Raw genomic sequence first — 14,727 nt, forward strand, 5'->3', positions numbered from 1 at the left:
GCAAAATTGCTATTTATGAATTCTAAATTTAATTGGCAACTTTACCTGTTTACACAAGTTTCTAGAATATTTCATCATATTTTAGATGAATTTTTAGAAACCTGTACTGTGGCTTGGTTGGCAGCCTAGATTCTGGAATCCTCCTCCTCACTTGCTCCAAGAGCCAGGAGGATGACAAATTGTCACCCAGGACTTCCTCAGTTTGTAAGGGTCCTTCCTTTACGTCTCTAGTTTGACTGCTGCTTTACTTAAAAAATGACAAATGCAGGAAGGTGACTTCTGCAGCCGAGTCCAGCCACCATTTATCTGTCGATCTTAGAAGGCTAAAGAAAGAACAAATTAATTGTTCCTTTTGCGGTAGCACTTTCCTGTAGGCACCTTAAGTTATTTATTTATTAGCTGAGGGAAACATCCACTACTGCAGTGGAGAAGGCAGTAGCTGAAATAATTTCTGGAATTGTGACCAACAAAATCAGCCTCTCAGGTTGCCTAAAGACTCATTTTAAGGTATACATTTTTAACGGTGACAGTAATTAACCATGGGAACAATTTACCACGGGTTGTGCTGAATTCTCCATCACTAGCAATTTTTAAATCAAGATTGCATGTTTTTCTAAAACATATGCTCTAGGAATTATTTGGGGGAAGTTCTATTGCTTATACTATACCAGGTGTTAGACTAGATGATCATAATGGTCCATTCAGGCCTTAGAATCTATGAAAACCTACAAGAGCAGAGTCTCTTCCTGAAGCATAACAGGGAAGGTGTTGATGCAATTTCTGGGGTTGACACAGTGAAACTGCTTTCCCACCCTTTTCCCTTACCCTTTCTCCTCTCTTCCCCCGCTCCCCTGTCAGCACACCTGAAGTGGGAGAGAAACTCTTCCTGAGGCATCCTCAGACTGAGATCTTTCAAGACTTTCACAAGGAGATGAATTTCTGCAAACTTTCCTGCCATGCATGCTTTTTTTTCCTCCCCACTTACCATGAAATGTTTGTGTGGCTTCTAAATTTTATCAGAAGGCTTTTACTTCTCCTTCAGACAGTAACCTTTTGAGAGGTCTCCAGAATCTTTTTCCCAGGCTGTTTCTTCTGTTTCCTCCAAGTATCCAGATACATTATGGACAAATGGTTTATGTCTGGGATGCAGGGAAGCTTACAAGGCTGCAGAACTTCCCTGTCCACTGAAACTTAGTGCTCACAAAACCAGAGCCAGGATGGCCATCTCAGCTGGAGAGTTGAATGTGTTACTGGACGAGCTTTGCAAGGTTGCCACCTCAAGTTCCCTTTGCTCTTTCACTAGATATTATTGGTAGAACATACAAATGTGTGCAGACAGAGCCCTTTCACGGTAGAGAGCTTGGACCAGAGCTGCTTACAGAAGCTCTGCCTTTGACAGAAGTTAAGGAAGAGCTCAGAGATTCCTGTTTCCTTTCATCTCCCCTCCCTTTTTTCTTGTTTATCCTCTTGTTTTCCCTCCCTGTTTGTTCTGATAAGGTCTGCAATAAAGAAGCCAAGAATCTGTTCTATCACAGGCCAAGCCACAGAAAAACAAATTATATTCCCACTTTATAGCTAATTTGCTTTCTGTGGCTGGTTGAGAGAGCCTAGATTACACAGTACTGAGCTTTCCAAACCTGGGATTTGACAAAAGAATATCTGTAATTAAGCAAGGCAGAGTAGGCTAACAGATACCTTTCTAGCTGAGAAGGAATCCTACTCTAGAAGCCTAATAGAGAGCTCCAGAACTGGCAAATATAGGCTGGTGATTGGCCATCATCCTTCCTGGCAGTGAACAAGTGAGGAGGAATCCATTATCTGTGCTGTTTTGACAGAGCCACAAGATGAAAATTAACTGTTAAGTGGGAATATAATTTTCTTTTATTTCATTACAGGTGTAATAATTGAGACAGACTTGCTAACCTCTGGTACAGAGACGCAGACAAGCTTGCCTGATATTCCATATGAACCAGACCTTGATATTGAAATTGATTTTCCAAGAGGTACTTCAGCTATTCTTTCAACAGTCTGAAACAGTCTTTATGGGCAGGTTTTGTAGTCTTTTTGGTTGTCATCTGTACTGTTAACATAAGAACACCCATCCTTGTCCATCTAGCCCAGTATCCTGTCACTGACAGTAGCCAATGCCAGATGTTTCAGAGGGAATGAGCAGAAGAGGGTAATTTCAAGGGATTTATCCCCTGTCATTCAGTCCCAGCGTCTGATAGTTGGAAGTTTAGGGACACCAAGAGCATGAAGTTGCATCCCTGACCATTTGACTGGTAGCCATAGATGGACCTATCCTCCATGAACTTACCTAATTCTTTTTTGATCCATGTTATAGCTTTGGCCTTCAGTGAATCCCTGGCAATGAGCTCCACAGGTTTACTGCATTGTTTGAGAAATGCTTCCTTGTTTGTTTCAAATCTGCTGCCTATTAATTTAATCGGGTGAATCCTGCTCTTATGTTATGTGAAAGGAATACATAATATTTCCTTATTCACTTTCTCCACACCACTCACAAATCTGTAGACTTCTATCATCATCTTCAATGTTCCCTATTGTATTCTACTGATGGTTATGCACCTGAAGCAGGAGCTTTTCAAAGTAGTAGTGTCTGTCAGTCCATGCATGCACCCTTGTACCGCTCATGGTTTCTCCCAAGCTGATAAAGGCAGACTGACTACGGCTTCAGTTGTTTCTCATGGTTGCCACATGGTCCAAGTCAGAGCTTCTGCTGGATTCTCATCCTTGATGATACACTTTCCAACCTTTATAGACAGCTCTCAATATGCAAGACACCTACATCCATGTTGACATCCACATGAACTACAGACGGTTCCTGAGGTTCATGCTAGGTCCTCAGCATTCCCAACGCAGGGTTCTCCCATTCGGACTTACCACTGCTCCACAAGTCCAGAATGTAAGCTCGAGAACTGACATCCCTGTTCCCTCTACTCCTCTCCTCCCTAAGTGTGTGTGAAAAATTGACTTTGTACCCTACATTGTCCCTGGAGTTCATTGGCACACGCGTCGTTGTGACCTCCACATATGCTTATCTGCTGAAGGATAGGTTCCCTACTGGACTGGACTGATGAACTTGCCCTTTGAACCTCTGGCCTCCTGCTCCCTTTCTCTTCTTTCAGTGAAGGTTGCTTTCCTCGTTGGGGTTGGTGAACTGCAGGCCATGATGGCAAATTCCCCTTTCACCATGTTCCATAAGGACAAAGTCTCATTGTGCTTGCATCCCAAATTTCTACCGAAAGTTGTTTCACATTTCCAACTCAATCATCTCATATATCTGCCCATCTTCTTTCCCAAACTGTACACCTCGAAGGAAGAACAGCGGCTTCATTTCCTCTGTATGTAGGGCACTGGCCTTTTACCTACAAAGAATGAGGCCATTCCGGAAGTCCTAGATCACTAGTTCTCAACCTTTCCATATTACTGTACTCCTTTCAGGAGGCTGATTTTGTCTTGCATACCCCAGCTTTCACCTCATTTAAAAACGACTTGCTTTCAAAATTGGACATAAAAATACAAAAGTGTCACAGCACACTATTACTGAAACATTGCTTACTTTCTCATTTTTACCATGTAATTATAAAATTCATTTAGAATATAAATATTGTACTTACATTTCAGTATATAATATATAGAGCAGTATAAACAAATCATATGAAATTTTAGTTTGTACTGTCTTTGCTAGTGCTTTGTATGTAGTCTGTTGTAAATCTAGGCAAATATTTAGATGAGTTGATGTACCCTCTGGAAGACCTCTGCATGCCCCCTAGGATACATGTACCCATAGTTGAGAACCACTGTCCTAGACTATTTGTTGCCATAGCCTGCCCCTGAATTCTCTCTGCTATCTCCACCAAGAGAATCTCAAAGTGGATCTCAGGATACGGGCCCATTCCACGAGACTGCAAGCATCAACTATGGCTTTTTTTTCTCATTATGCTGTAGTGCATGATTCTGTGATCGATGCCTCGTTTGATGCAGTGGTACTCCATTCCATGGTTCTGTAATCTTCCTTGCAACCTCTTCCTATCTAGGTACTGCTTGTTAATCACCTTCAGTGGAATACAATAGGAGCCATCACTCAAAGGAGAGATTACCTACCTGTAACTGGAGGTTCTTTGAGATATGTGGTCCATATCTCTGTTCCATTCCCGCCTTCCTTCCCCTCTGCTGTAGATCTGGTAGATTTTTTTGGTGGAGAAGGACATGAAGGCGCAGTCGGTCCTCGGGCAAAACCATGAGGCAGTACAAGAGTACATGCACAGACTTATGGACACTACTACTTTGAAAACGTTGGCTCTGAGCACATGGTGCATGCACATAATCTTCAGTGGAATGCAGATAAGGACCACACATCTTAAAGAATCTCCAGTTACACGTAAGTAACCTCCTCATATCCCCCCTTAGTTGTCTTTTTTTCTAAACTGAATAGTTCTAATTTTTTTAATCTCTCTTCAAATGGAAGCTGTTCCATACCCATAATCATTTCATTGTCCAAAACACCTTTTCCAGTTCTAATATATCTTTTGAGATGGGGCAACCAGAACTGCAGAGTATTCAAAATGTGGGCATACGATGGCTTTATATAGTGGCACGATGATATTTTCTGTTTTTTTATCTATCCCTTTCCTAATGGTTCTTAACATTGTTAGCTTTTTTGACTGCCACTGCACATTGAACAGATATTTTCAGAGAGCTATCCACAGTGACTCCCAAGGAGTTGTAACATATAATTTAGATCCATCATTTTTTATGTCATCCCTTTAAATTTTGCTGTCTTGCTCCTTTGGGTAGGTGGTTGTTCAGGTTTGGCAGACTGAGGTGGTATGAGTGAGTTCCTCATCCCTCAAAAGAAACTTTTCCAAATAGAGTGCTATAGTCTGGCTCCTGGAAGGAGCAAGGATAGGAGTGGGTTTTACACAAAAGAAGGTGGCTGCACCATTTGGCCTGGAGAGTGGAGTTGGAGAAAACACTCTTAGGGCTGCTTCAGGGACACAGGACATACCCTGTCTCACATTGTGGAAGACGAAAATAAAGCATCCTCTATGTTGCCAAATGTTTGAATGGAAGGTGAAGTGCTTACATTGAACAGAAATGATAAAATTGCACATTTCACTTTGAAATCAGTTAGCAAGTAACAAGCCCAGGCACTTTACTTCTCTGTTCAATTACTAGTTATTTCTTGTTACTATAATGCAGTAGAATCTTGCTAAACTGTACAAATGCCTTTTCCTGTCTTAGATGGGCAGAAGTGTGGTTGATCAGAATGTCGGGGGAAAGACTTCTGAGCTTCTGGTAGGAGGTGATGTTGTCCTTTGGCATCAGAGATCTCCCTCCCTACCTTTCTCCCTGTCCACAATGCACATGGGAGTTTAATGGAGACAGGAGCTAGGACTGGGGAGTATGAAGTGAAGCTCATCTTTCAAGCCACCTGGCGGCCAATTCAGAGGAGAAGGGAGCCATTTGGCTCCAGTTATATTCTCTCCCCCTCCCCCCACCCAAATATGTTCATAGGCGATGTAATTGTCAGAGCTGGGTTTCCAGGCTTGCTTTTCGTCTAACCTGGGTGACCGCCATTTGGGGTTAGGAAAAAACTCTTTCCCTCTGAGCGAGATTGGCAAGATGTCCACTAGGGTTTTTTCGCCTTCCACAGCATATCATGGAGGGTTGGTATGGTGAGGTTAATGAGGATGAGAGTATGTTTTTAAAAAATAAATATATATGAGGTGGGAGTAATAAATATTGTAGTAGTTTGTGGCCAGTGTGAATAAGAGCTCTAGGGACCAATTCCTGGGATAAACCTGAGCAGTGGACCCAGAAGGGGCTGATGGACTCTGTTATCCTGTGTGAATAAAAGAGGTCATAAATCTTCACAGACAGAGCTCCCTCTTGCTAGTACCCTCATTTTCCCTCACAGGGGGAGGGTAGAGGGATTCAGCAATGGGCTGAATTGAGTAACAAGGGTTTAGTTAAGACCCAGCCCTTGTCCTTCTTCAAATGATAGCTGGTGATCACTTGTCTAACGTGTGTGTGTAGAGAACTTTCTAGTCAGAAATGTCGGTGAGCCCTTTTGCACCCTTGTGTGTTCCAGCCAGGATATAAAGAACAGAAGTGCCATATCACCCTAAGTTCCTTTTTACTGCCTTGTCATAAGTCAGAGCAGCTTTGTTCGGAGCAATTTACCGTCTTAGCTGAATGAGTTAGTTGTAGGGTTAGTCTTCCGAACCTGAGTTCATCCATGACCATTGCTCTACTGCAAAGAAGCCAGTACCGGAGGCAGGCCTATGCGGCAGACCACGAGTCCCAGGGCTTTAAACAATTCCCTTTTTATCAGGCTGTCATGCCTCTAAATGATGGGTGCATGAAGTGCCTGTTCTGCCTCAGTGAGGGGCATATTCCAGACCGGTAAGTGACTGGAGGTCATAGAAGTCTGCACTAGTGGTGTCTTCAAAACATCTCAGTGCAACTTTCAAGTTAATCTTGGTGCCAACAAAGCATCAGGACTGGTCGAACACTGAGCATAAGTCCTTAAGAGTGAAGAGGCACAGAGCATCTTCCTCAGGTTTGGATGCTAAGCACCATAAAACTACAAGGCTGTCCAATATCAAGGGTACATCAAAATCTAGAAGTTCCCTGAGCACCAAAGTAAGCACTAGCTGTAGCGACCTTGATGTGCCTCAGGTTTCGCCAAGCACTGTCTGCACCATACTGGCTTCATCAGCACAGAGTGTGGCAGAACATTCACCAGTACTGGGCCTGACTGGGGTACCGCCTTGTCATGCAATGCAGTCAGCAGCACTACATGGCAGCAGTACAGATTGCTCCTCCCGCACACACTTCAGAGGCTCTGGGGTTGGTATCTCTGCCTTCAGGTGCAGTCTCATGACTGAAGATCCACTTGAAGTCCCAGTACCACTGGGCATCAATGTTGCCTCCCAGCTTTCCAAATCTAGTATTGCCTGCAAGGAAACTATGGTACCCCTTGGGGCCAATACCATTAGTCCCGTGAACACCAGAGAAGGTACCCACACTCCCAGAGGAGAGCTACTTGTTTTCCTCAGAATTGGAGGGGAACCAGCACCTATCCCCAGCCAAATTCTGGGACTTGGTAGTCTTATCCCCATTGTGGGGAATGGAAGTCCAGCCTCAGCCAAGACACAATCTCAATACCAGCTTTATTGATACCCGGATGTTACCAACCGCCATGATCACCAGCAACATATGACTTTAACCCTGGGTCATGTGGGCATCTCAGTTCGTTTTGAACTCGGTCTCCCTGGTGCACTCAAAGCACAGATAAGCACCCCCAACCCCAAGAATGCTCCCATCCCCCAATCTGATGTACCATAGCAGGAGCCAGAAGATCCTCAGCTGGCTCTGGCAAACATATCCTCATTGGCCACTCCGAAGGACCATAAAATTTTCCAGGACTCATGAGGCAAATAGTGGTAACCTTGGAAATCCACACCGAAGAGGCGTGGGATATGTTGCACAAGCTGCTTGATATATTACACTCATTGCTACTGGGCCACATAATGATTGCAATAACATTTTAAAAAAACAACTGCTAAAGTCAGTGAAGGGCCTATGGCAGATGCCGGCATCAGTAAGCATCAACTTTGAAGCAGGCCAGCAGGCAGTACCAGCTACTGGCCACAGGCAACAAACAGTTTTACTTACCAGGATTGCTAGTAGTGATGGTGATGAATCAAACAATGCACAAGGGCCAGCAGAAATCAGCACTGAAGGATAAGGAGCAAAATTGCATAGAGTTGCTTGGTAGAAAGTTGTACTCCACCCCAACCTTCCAAATGAGAATATCTAAATACTAAGCAGTGCTGGTGAAGTACGACCATGCCAAATTGTATACCATGTTGACTTTGTTGACAAGCTCTCACAGGAATTCAGTAATGAATTTCAAGCTTTTGGTGTCAGAGGAGCAGCTGGGCACTATGACAGCCCTCTGGGTGACCTTAGATGCCACAAATGCAGGCTCCAGGGCAGTGGCAAAGACAATGCACTATTTGTGACTGTCCTTGTCAGTATTTCCAAAAGTGCGGTGGACCATGATCAAGGATCTTTCCTTTGAAGGATGCTTCTTATTCTTTGGCAAGACAGATGAGGTGACTTATGAATTCTAGGGCTACACTCAGGTCCTCAGGGACCTACACTCCAAGCATCAAGAGACAGAATTTTAGGCCTCACCCATATTACAGGCAGGCTCCCTACTGCCAGTACAGACCACCAGAACCTGCCAGGATGGGGAAGAAGGTTTCAGAAAGTAAGCCCTCTGGCTGAGGCGGACCACCATTTTGCACTGTCCCTTCTCCTCTGCAACAAGGCAGCAGGTTTAATTCTATGCCTGAAAACAGCATACCACTTATTTCTCAGCACCACACATCCCTCTTGGTAACCATCTGGCTCATTTCTGACACATCTGATTCAGCATCACATTCAGCTGTTGCATGTAGCAGAGATGGGCTATACAATATAATTCCTTCCCTACCCACCCATCCTCCCTCATAAGAGACTCATAAGAGCACTGTAAACCAAGAAGTTCAGTCCCTTTTAGCTCTCAGCACCATAGAAGAGATTCCCCTGCTACAGAAGGGAAAAGGAGTTGAGTGAAGATATTTTCTCGTCCCCAAGAAGGTGGGAAAGGGGGAGGCTTTGAGTTATATCAGACCTAAGGGACCTAAACATCTACATCAAGAGTCTTAGATTCAGGGTTGTGTCCCTGGCATCAGTTATGCAGTCCCTAAATCAGAAAGAGTCATATGCTGCACTCAACCTACAAGGTTTGTATGCCACATTGTGATATACCCAGCTCACAAATGCTTTCTGAGGTTTGCAAAAGATGACCATCACTATCAGTGTCAGATCTTGCCATGTGGGCTCTCAAGAGCACCAGAGGTGTTTTTGAATTGCCATTCAGTGGTAGCCAGGTGTTCCCAAATCTCAATGACCGGCTAATCCGTAGGCCACTTGGGGCTTGAGGTGCATGCCAATATCAGGACAACCCTTCAGTTGTTTGCACACCTGGGTTTGCTGGTGAACACAAAAAAGTCATTCTTCACATCCATGTGATAGCATTTATTAAGGGTCATATTAGATGCTGCAATAGTCCCCTTACTGCTCGACAGGTTTCAGGCCGTATGGGACCTGTGATCTTACCTTCAGGCCTGTACTGGAACACAGGTCCACGCTTGAACACCCATCTCAAACTTATGGATCTCATGGCAGCCTGCACATTCATCACACCTTATGCAAGCTCCATTTTTTGTCAGCTGCAGGCATGGATATTGTTGGCCTGCCATCCTAATAGGCAACACTTGTATTCAGTGGTGTGCATCCTGTCATTAGACTTCTGTTCCATGAACTACTTAATAGACCCCCGTAACTCCTTTAGGGAAGTGTCATTCATTCTGAGTTTCCCTGTCCATGACTATAAATACTTACAGATGCGTCGACGATATGATGGGGGCACATCTGGGTAACAATACAGCCCTCTGTGGTTGCAGAGGAAAGATCTATAAACATAAATGTGCTGGAACTAAGGGTATGTATAATGCCTGCATGGCTTTCCTGCCAGATGTACAGGGCTGTTCCATCCGGACAGTGTTGGACAGCTGGCAGCACATTTTACTTGAACAGGCAGGGAGAGGTCAGTCTGTATAATTATGCCAAGAGGCAGTGTATGTATGGAACTTTGCCATAGGGCATGGCATCAATCTCAATAGCCCACTTGCCGGGAGTGGATAGTGTGCTTGCAGAGCCACACATGAGTGTGTTCACTACAGTAGAGAACAAGTGTCACTAGTACTACTTACGTGGAGGCCAGAGACCTAGGATCCCTCTTGGATTCATTCCTCCAATTTGCCTGATACTGAAGTTAGGCTTACTGGCCTGTAATTGCCAGGATCACCTCTGGGGCAGTTTTTAAAAACTGGCATTACATTAGCTATCTGCCAGTCATCTGGTATATCATCAGATTTAAGGAATAAGTTATACACCACGGTTAGTAGGCTTACACAGTCTTAGTGATGAAAATTTTCATCATTAAATTGCTTTTGAAATCAGTATTTCATACAAAACACCAAAACGGAATGAATTGCCGCTTCTGAAATCCTATGCTTTTTAATACACCAAATGTTAGCAGAACATTATCATCTGTGGACCAGTGGCGTACCAAAGGGTGAGGGACATGCCGTCCAGGCCCACCTTGGAGGAGTCTCCCCTTGCTGTCACAGGTGGCCAGGGGCTGCCGGGCTTTAACATCCCTGGCGGCCGAGGGCTTCTGCTGCAGGGGGAGCAAACATCTTCCTGGTCCAGCGCTGGGCACAAGGAGGGAGCCACGAGGACCCCGGCAGCCAAACGCAGGGCTCCAGAGCAGAGCCTGTCACTGGTGCCAGGTGGCCTGGGCGCATCTGCCCCTGTCACTTCCACTCCCTGCCATCGCCACAGCAGGGGGGGAGTGGGGGAGAGAGAGGGAAATGGGCCCGCAGACCAGATACCCCCCCCCCCCCGCCCCGCCCAGGGGTGCTTCCACAAATGTGAGTATTGGCCCCTGGGCGCCAGAGACCCACGGTACACTACTACTGTGTACTCTGAGACTACTTGCATTGGTGCAGGTTTATGTCGTTCATAACCTTAGACCATGTAATTTTTCAAAAGTTTATTAAACTTAAGTTTCTAATATATTTGCAGCGACGGAGGAACTTGATACAGAAAACGAGTTTTTGCTGCCTCCTGTCTTTGGGGAAGAATATGAGGAACAGCCAAGACCTCGATCCAAAAAAAAGGTAATAGAACATGTGGTTCAAATAGAAAAAACTTCTGTACACTGCGGGTTGACTAAATTTTAGATCATTATGAGAACTGAATCATAGGGCTGGAAGGGACCTCATGAGGTCATCTTGTCTAGTCCCCTGCACTCATGGCAGGACCAAGTAATATCTAGACCACCCCGGCCGGTGTTTGTCTAACCTGCTCTTAAAAATCTCCAATGATAGAGATTCCACAACCACCTTAGGCAATTTATTCCAGTGATTAACCATCCTGACAGTTAGGAAGTTTTTCCTAATGTCCAACTGAACCTCTCTTGCTGCAGTTTAAGCCCATTGCTTCATGTCCTGTCCTCAGAGGCCAAGAAGAACAATTTTTCTCTCTCCTCCTTGTAGCAACCTTTTATGTACTTGAAAGCTGTTATTATGTAGGGGGTGTTCTTCTTTTCTCAGGCTAAACAAACCCACTTCTTTCAGTCTTGCCTCATAGGTCCTGTTTTCTAGACCTTTAATCATTTTTTTTGCTCTTCTCTGGACTTTCTCCATTTTGTCCACATCTTTCCTGAAATGTCGCACCCAGAACTGGACACAATATTCCAGCTGAGGCCTAATCAGCGCGGAGTAGAGTGGAAGAATTACTACTCGTGTCTTACTTACAACATTCCGGCTAATACATCCCAGAATCATGTTCGTTTTTTCTGCAGCAGCATTACACTGTTGATTCATATTTAGCTTGTGGTCAACTTTTACCCCCAGGTCCCTTTCGCCGTACTCCTTCGTAGGCAGTCATTTCCCATTTTATATGTGTGCAACTGATTGTTCCTTCCTAAGTGGAGTACTTTGCATTTGTCCTTACTGAATTTCATCTTATTTACCTCAGACCAATTCTCCAGTTTGTCCAGATTATTCTGATGTATAATCCTGACCTCCAAAGCACTTGCAACCCCTCCCACCTTGGTATCGTCCGCAAACTTAACAAGTGTTCTCTCTATGCCATTATCTAAATCACTGATGAAAATATTGAACAGAACCGGACCTAGAATTGATCCCTGTGGAACCCCACTTGTTATGCCCTTCCAGCATGACTGTGAACCATTGATAACTACTCTCTGGGAATGGTTTTCCAACCAGTTTTGCACCCACCTTATAGTAGCTCCATCTAGGTTGTATTTCCCTAGTTTGTTTGAGAAGGTCAGGTGGGACAGTATCAAAAGCCTTACTAAAATCAAGATATACTGCATCTTCCGCCTCCCCCCTATCCACAAGGCGTGTTCCCCTGTCAAAGAAAGCTATCAGGTTGGTTTGACATGATTTGTTCTTGACAAATCCATGCTGACTGTTACTTATTACCTTATTATCTTCTAGATGTTTGCAAATTGATGGTTTAATTATTTGCTCCATTATCTTTCCGGGTACAGAACTTAAGCTGATTGATCTGTAATTTCCTGGGTTGTCCTTATTTCCCTTTTTGTATATGGGCACTATATTTGCCCTTTTCCAGTCTTCTGGAATCTCTCGTGTCTTCCAACACTTTTCAAAGATAATGGCTCAGATATCTCCTCAGTCAGCTTCTTGAATATTCTAGGATGCATTTCATCAGGCCCTGGTGACTTGAAGACATCTAACTTGTCTGAGTAATTTTTAACTTGTTCTTTCCCTATTTTAGCTTTTGATCCTGCCTAATTTTCACTGGCATTCACTATGCTAGATGTCCAATTGCCACCGACCTTCTTGGTGAAAAACGAAACAAAGAAATCATTTAGCACCCCTGCCATTTCCGCATTTTCCATTATTGTTTTCCCCCCTCATTGAGTAACGGGCCGACCCTGTCCTTGGTCTTCCTCTTGCTTCTAATCTATTTGTAGAATGTTTTCTTGTTACTCTTTATGTCTCTAGCTAGTTTAATCTCATTTTGTGCCTTGGCCTTTCTGATTTTGTCCCTGCATACTAGTGTTATTTGTTTATATTCTCCTTTGTAATTTGACCTTGTTTCCATTTCTTGTAGGACTCTTTTGACTTTTAGATCACTTAAGATCTCCTGGTTAAGCCAAAGTGGTCTCTTGCCATACTTCCTATCTTTCTTACACAATGGGATAGCTTGCTCTTGTGCCCTTAATGATGTCTCTTTGAAAAACTGCCAACTGTCTTCAGTTGTTTTTCCTTTTAGACTTGCTTCCCAGGGGATCTTACCTACCAACTCCCTGCGTTTGCTGAAGTGTGCCTTCTTGAAATCCACTGTCTTTATTTTGCTGTTCTCCCTCCTACCATTTCTTAGAATCATGAACTCTTATCATTTTGTGATCGCTTTTGCCCAAGCTGCCTTCCACTTTCAAATTCTCAACCAGTTCCTCACTTATTGCTTATTAAAATACTAATATATCTATTTGCTTTGGAATGAAATAGTATGCTTGTTCAAGTGGTAAAATTAATTCAGTGCAATGCAGTTAATTCAGTGCAATACTTATTCCAGTCTAGTCATCAGGCAGAGTGAGTAGGACAGTGGTTGACAGTTAATTTCTGGGTTTTAATTCCATTTTTTCCACTGACTTGCATAGCCTTGTGCAAATCATTTTACTGCGAACTCAGTTCCTCTGTTTGTAAAGTGGAAGTAGTAAATCTTTTTAACCTGATGGGGTTACATGAGGACCAATGTTTATGGAAAGCATTTAAAATGTAAAATCCAGGTAGGTTGCACCATTTTTTGTTTATGAACGCACAGTTGTATACCCAGCTGGAACCCCCATTATGGCTGTGCCCCCCACATACTCCTGCAGCGCGCACACTCTGGTAAGAAGCCTGTTGATTGTGATTGATGTCAAACATGCCCTGAAACTTTGGATTGATCGGATGTAGTTTTCAAAAGTTACCACATTACATACATGCAATCGGAGAAATTCTTTTGAATGTAAGGCTTCACTTTGCTCACCCACTTATATAAATGTTAAGTATTAGCTTACTCATATTGAGAGCTGGAGGAGCCACTATAAGTAAGGATTAGAAGTATTTTCAGTTGCTCAGAATTTTCCCAGACTTTGTTTCCAATCTGAAATTTTCCAGGTTTGAGGGATGACTAAATTTGATTTTTGGTTGTTAAAAATCTGTACAAAAATAGTTCTGCCAATTTTGAGTGTGAGACTCAGGGAGAACATATTTTCCCTCTGTTTTTTGAAAGTATGAGATTTTTTTTTAAATGCTGCATCATTTAACAGTTCTAAGACAATGGTTGGGTATAGAAAAGCTGTAATTTGGATCAAGGAAGCACTTGTTGAGAAGTGTCTTTAAGTGTTCTGGTGGAAATTGGTTTTGTTTAGCAGTTGAGATTTGTCAAAAATTGACCGTAGCAGAGGCACAGTATGTTTTGCACAGGTTTTTTGGCTAAATTCCTAAAGTGCACAACTGAAACTTCTCTGATCATGTGTGCATCAGAGAAGAATTTAGTGAAAGTCCCTGTGCATTTTGTAAACCATATGGGGACGTTCAGATTGTTTGTTTGCTCTCATTTTAAGAAGGTGCAGTGTTTGGGTTGCTCTTCACTTAATGTGTTGTTTCTTTCCATACTGTAATTCCTAGTAGTCTCTGAGCAGTCTCATATATGGCATACATTTTGATGATTTGTCAGAAAAATAGTCACCATTGTTGATGCTGCTTTTTGAGTCTACCACAGATGCATTTTCACGTGTTTTAACTCCTGTTCTAGAGACTTTGGGATGGTATCTCATCATTGTTCCATGCCCATACCTGTTAACATCAAAGCTATAAAATGGGACATTTGAGGGGGAAATAGGGAAATGCATTATAAGCATTAAATCCACTTTTTGGAGGAACAGATTTGGAAGAAAATGACAAAAACATTACTAAAGATTTGGCCTTTTGTTCTCTGAGGCCACAAGTGTAGTAAAGATGCACTACTTTATCTGAC

General features: G+C 43.3%; 1 protein-coding gene across 9 annotated transcripts in view; it reads left to right on the forward strand.

The window, feature by feature from the left end:
• Positions 1-14,727, forward strand: part of ZMYM2 (zinc finger MYM-type containing 2) — a 155,231-nt gene that overhangs the window by 120,382 nt on the left and 20,122 nt on the right. For 8 of the 9 annotated variants that reach the window (XM_067562833.1, XM_067562832.1, XM_067562831.1 and 5 more), the window contains 2 exons: positions 1,896-2,003; positions 10,732-10,826. In XM_067562833.1, the coding sequence (XP_067418934.1) occupies positions 1,896-2,003; positions 10,732-10,826 (203 nt within the window). The remainder of the gene's footprint in view (positions 1-1,895; positions 2,004-10,731; positions 10,827-14,727) is intronic. The other variant, XM_067562836.1, reaches the window with a different exon arrangement.

This window comes from Emydura macquarii, unplaced genomic scaffold (assembly GCF_026122565.2).
Source record: "Emydura macquarii macquarii isolate MOO-44397 ecotype Brisbane River unplaced genomic scaffold, CSIRO-AGI_Emac_v2 contig_2473, whole genome shotgun sequence".
In the NCBI taxonomy this organism is placed as follows: domain Eukaryota; kingdom Metazoa; phylum Chordata; order Testudines; family Chelidae; genus Emydura; species Emydura macquarii.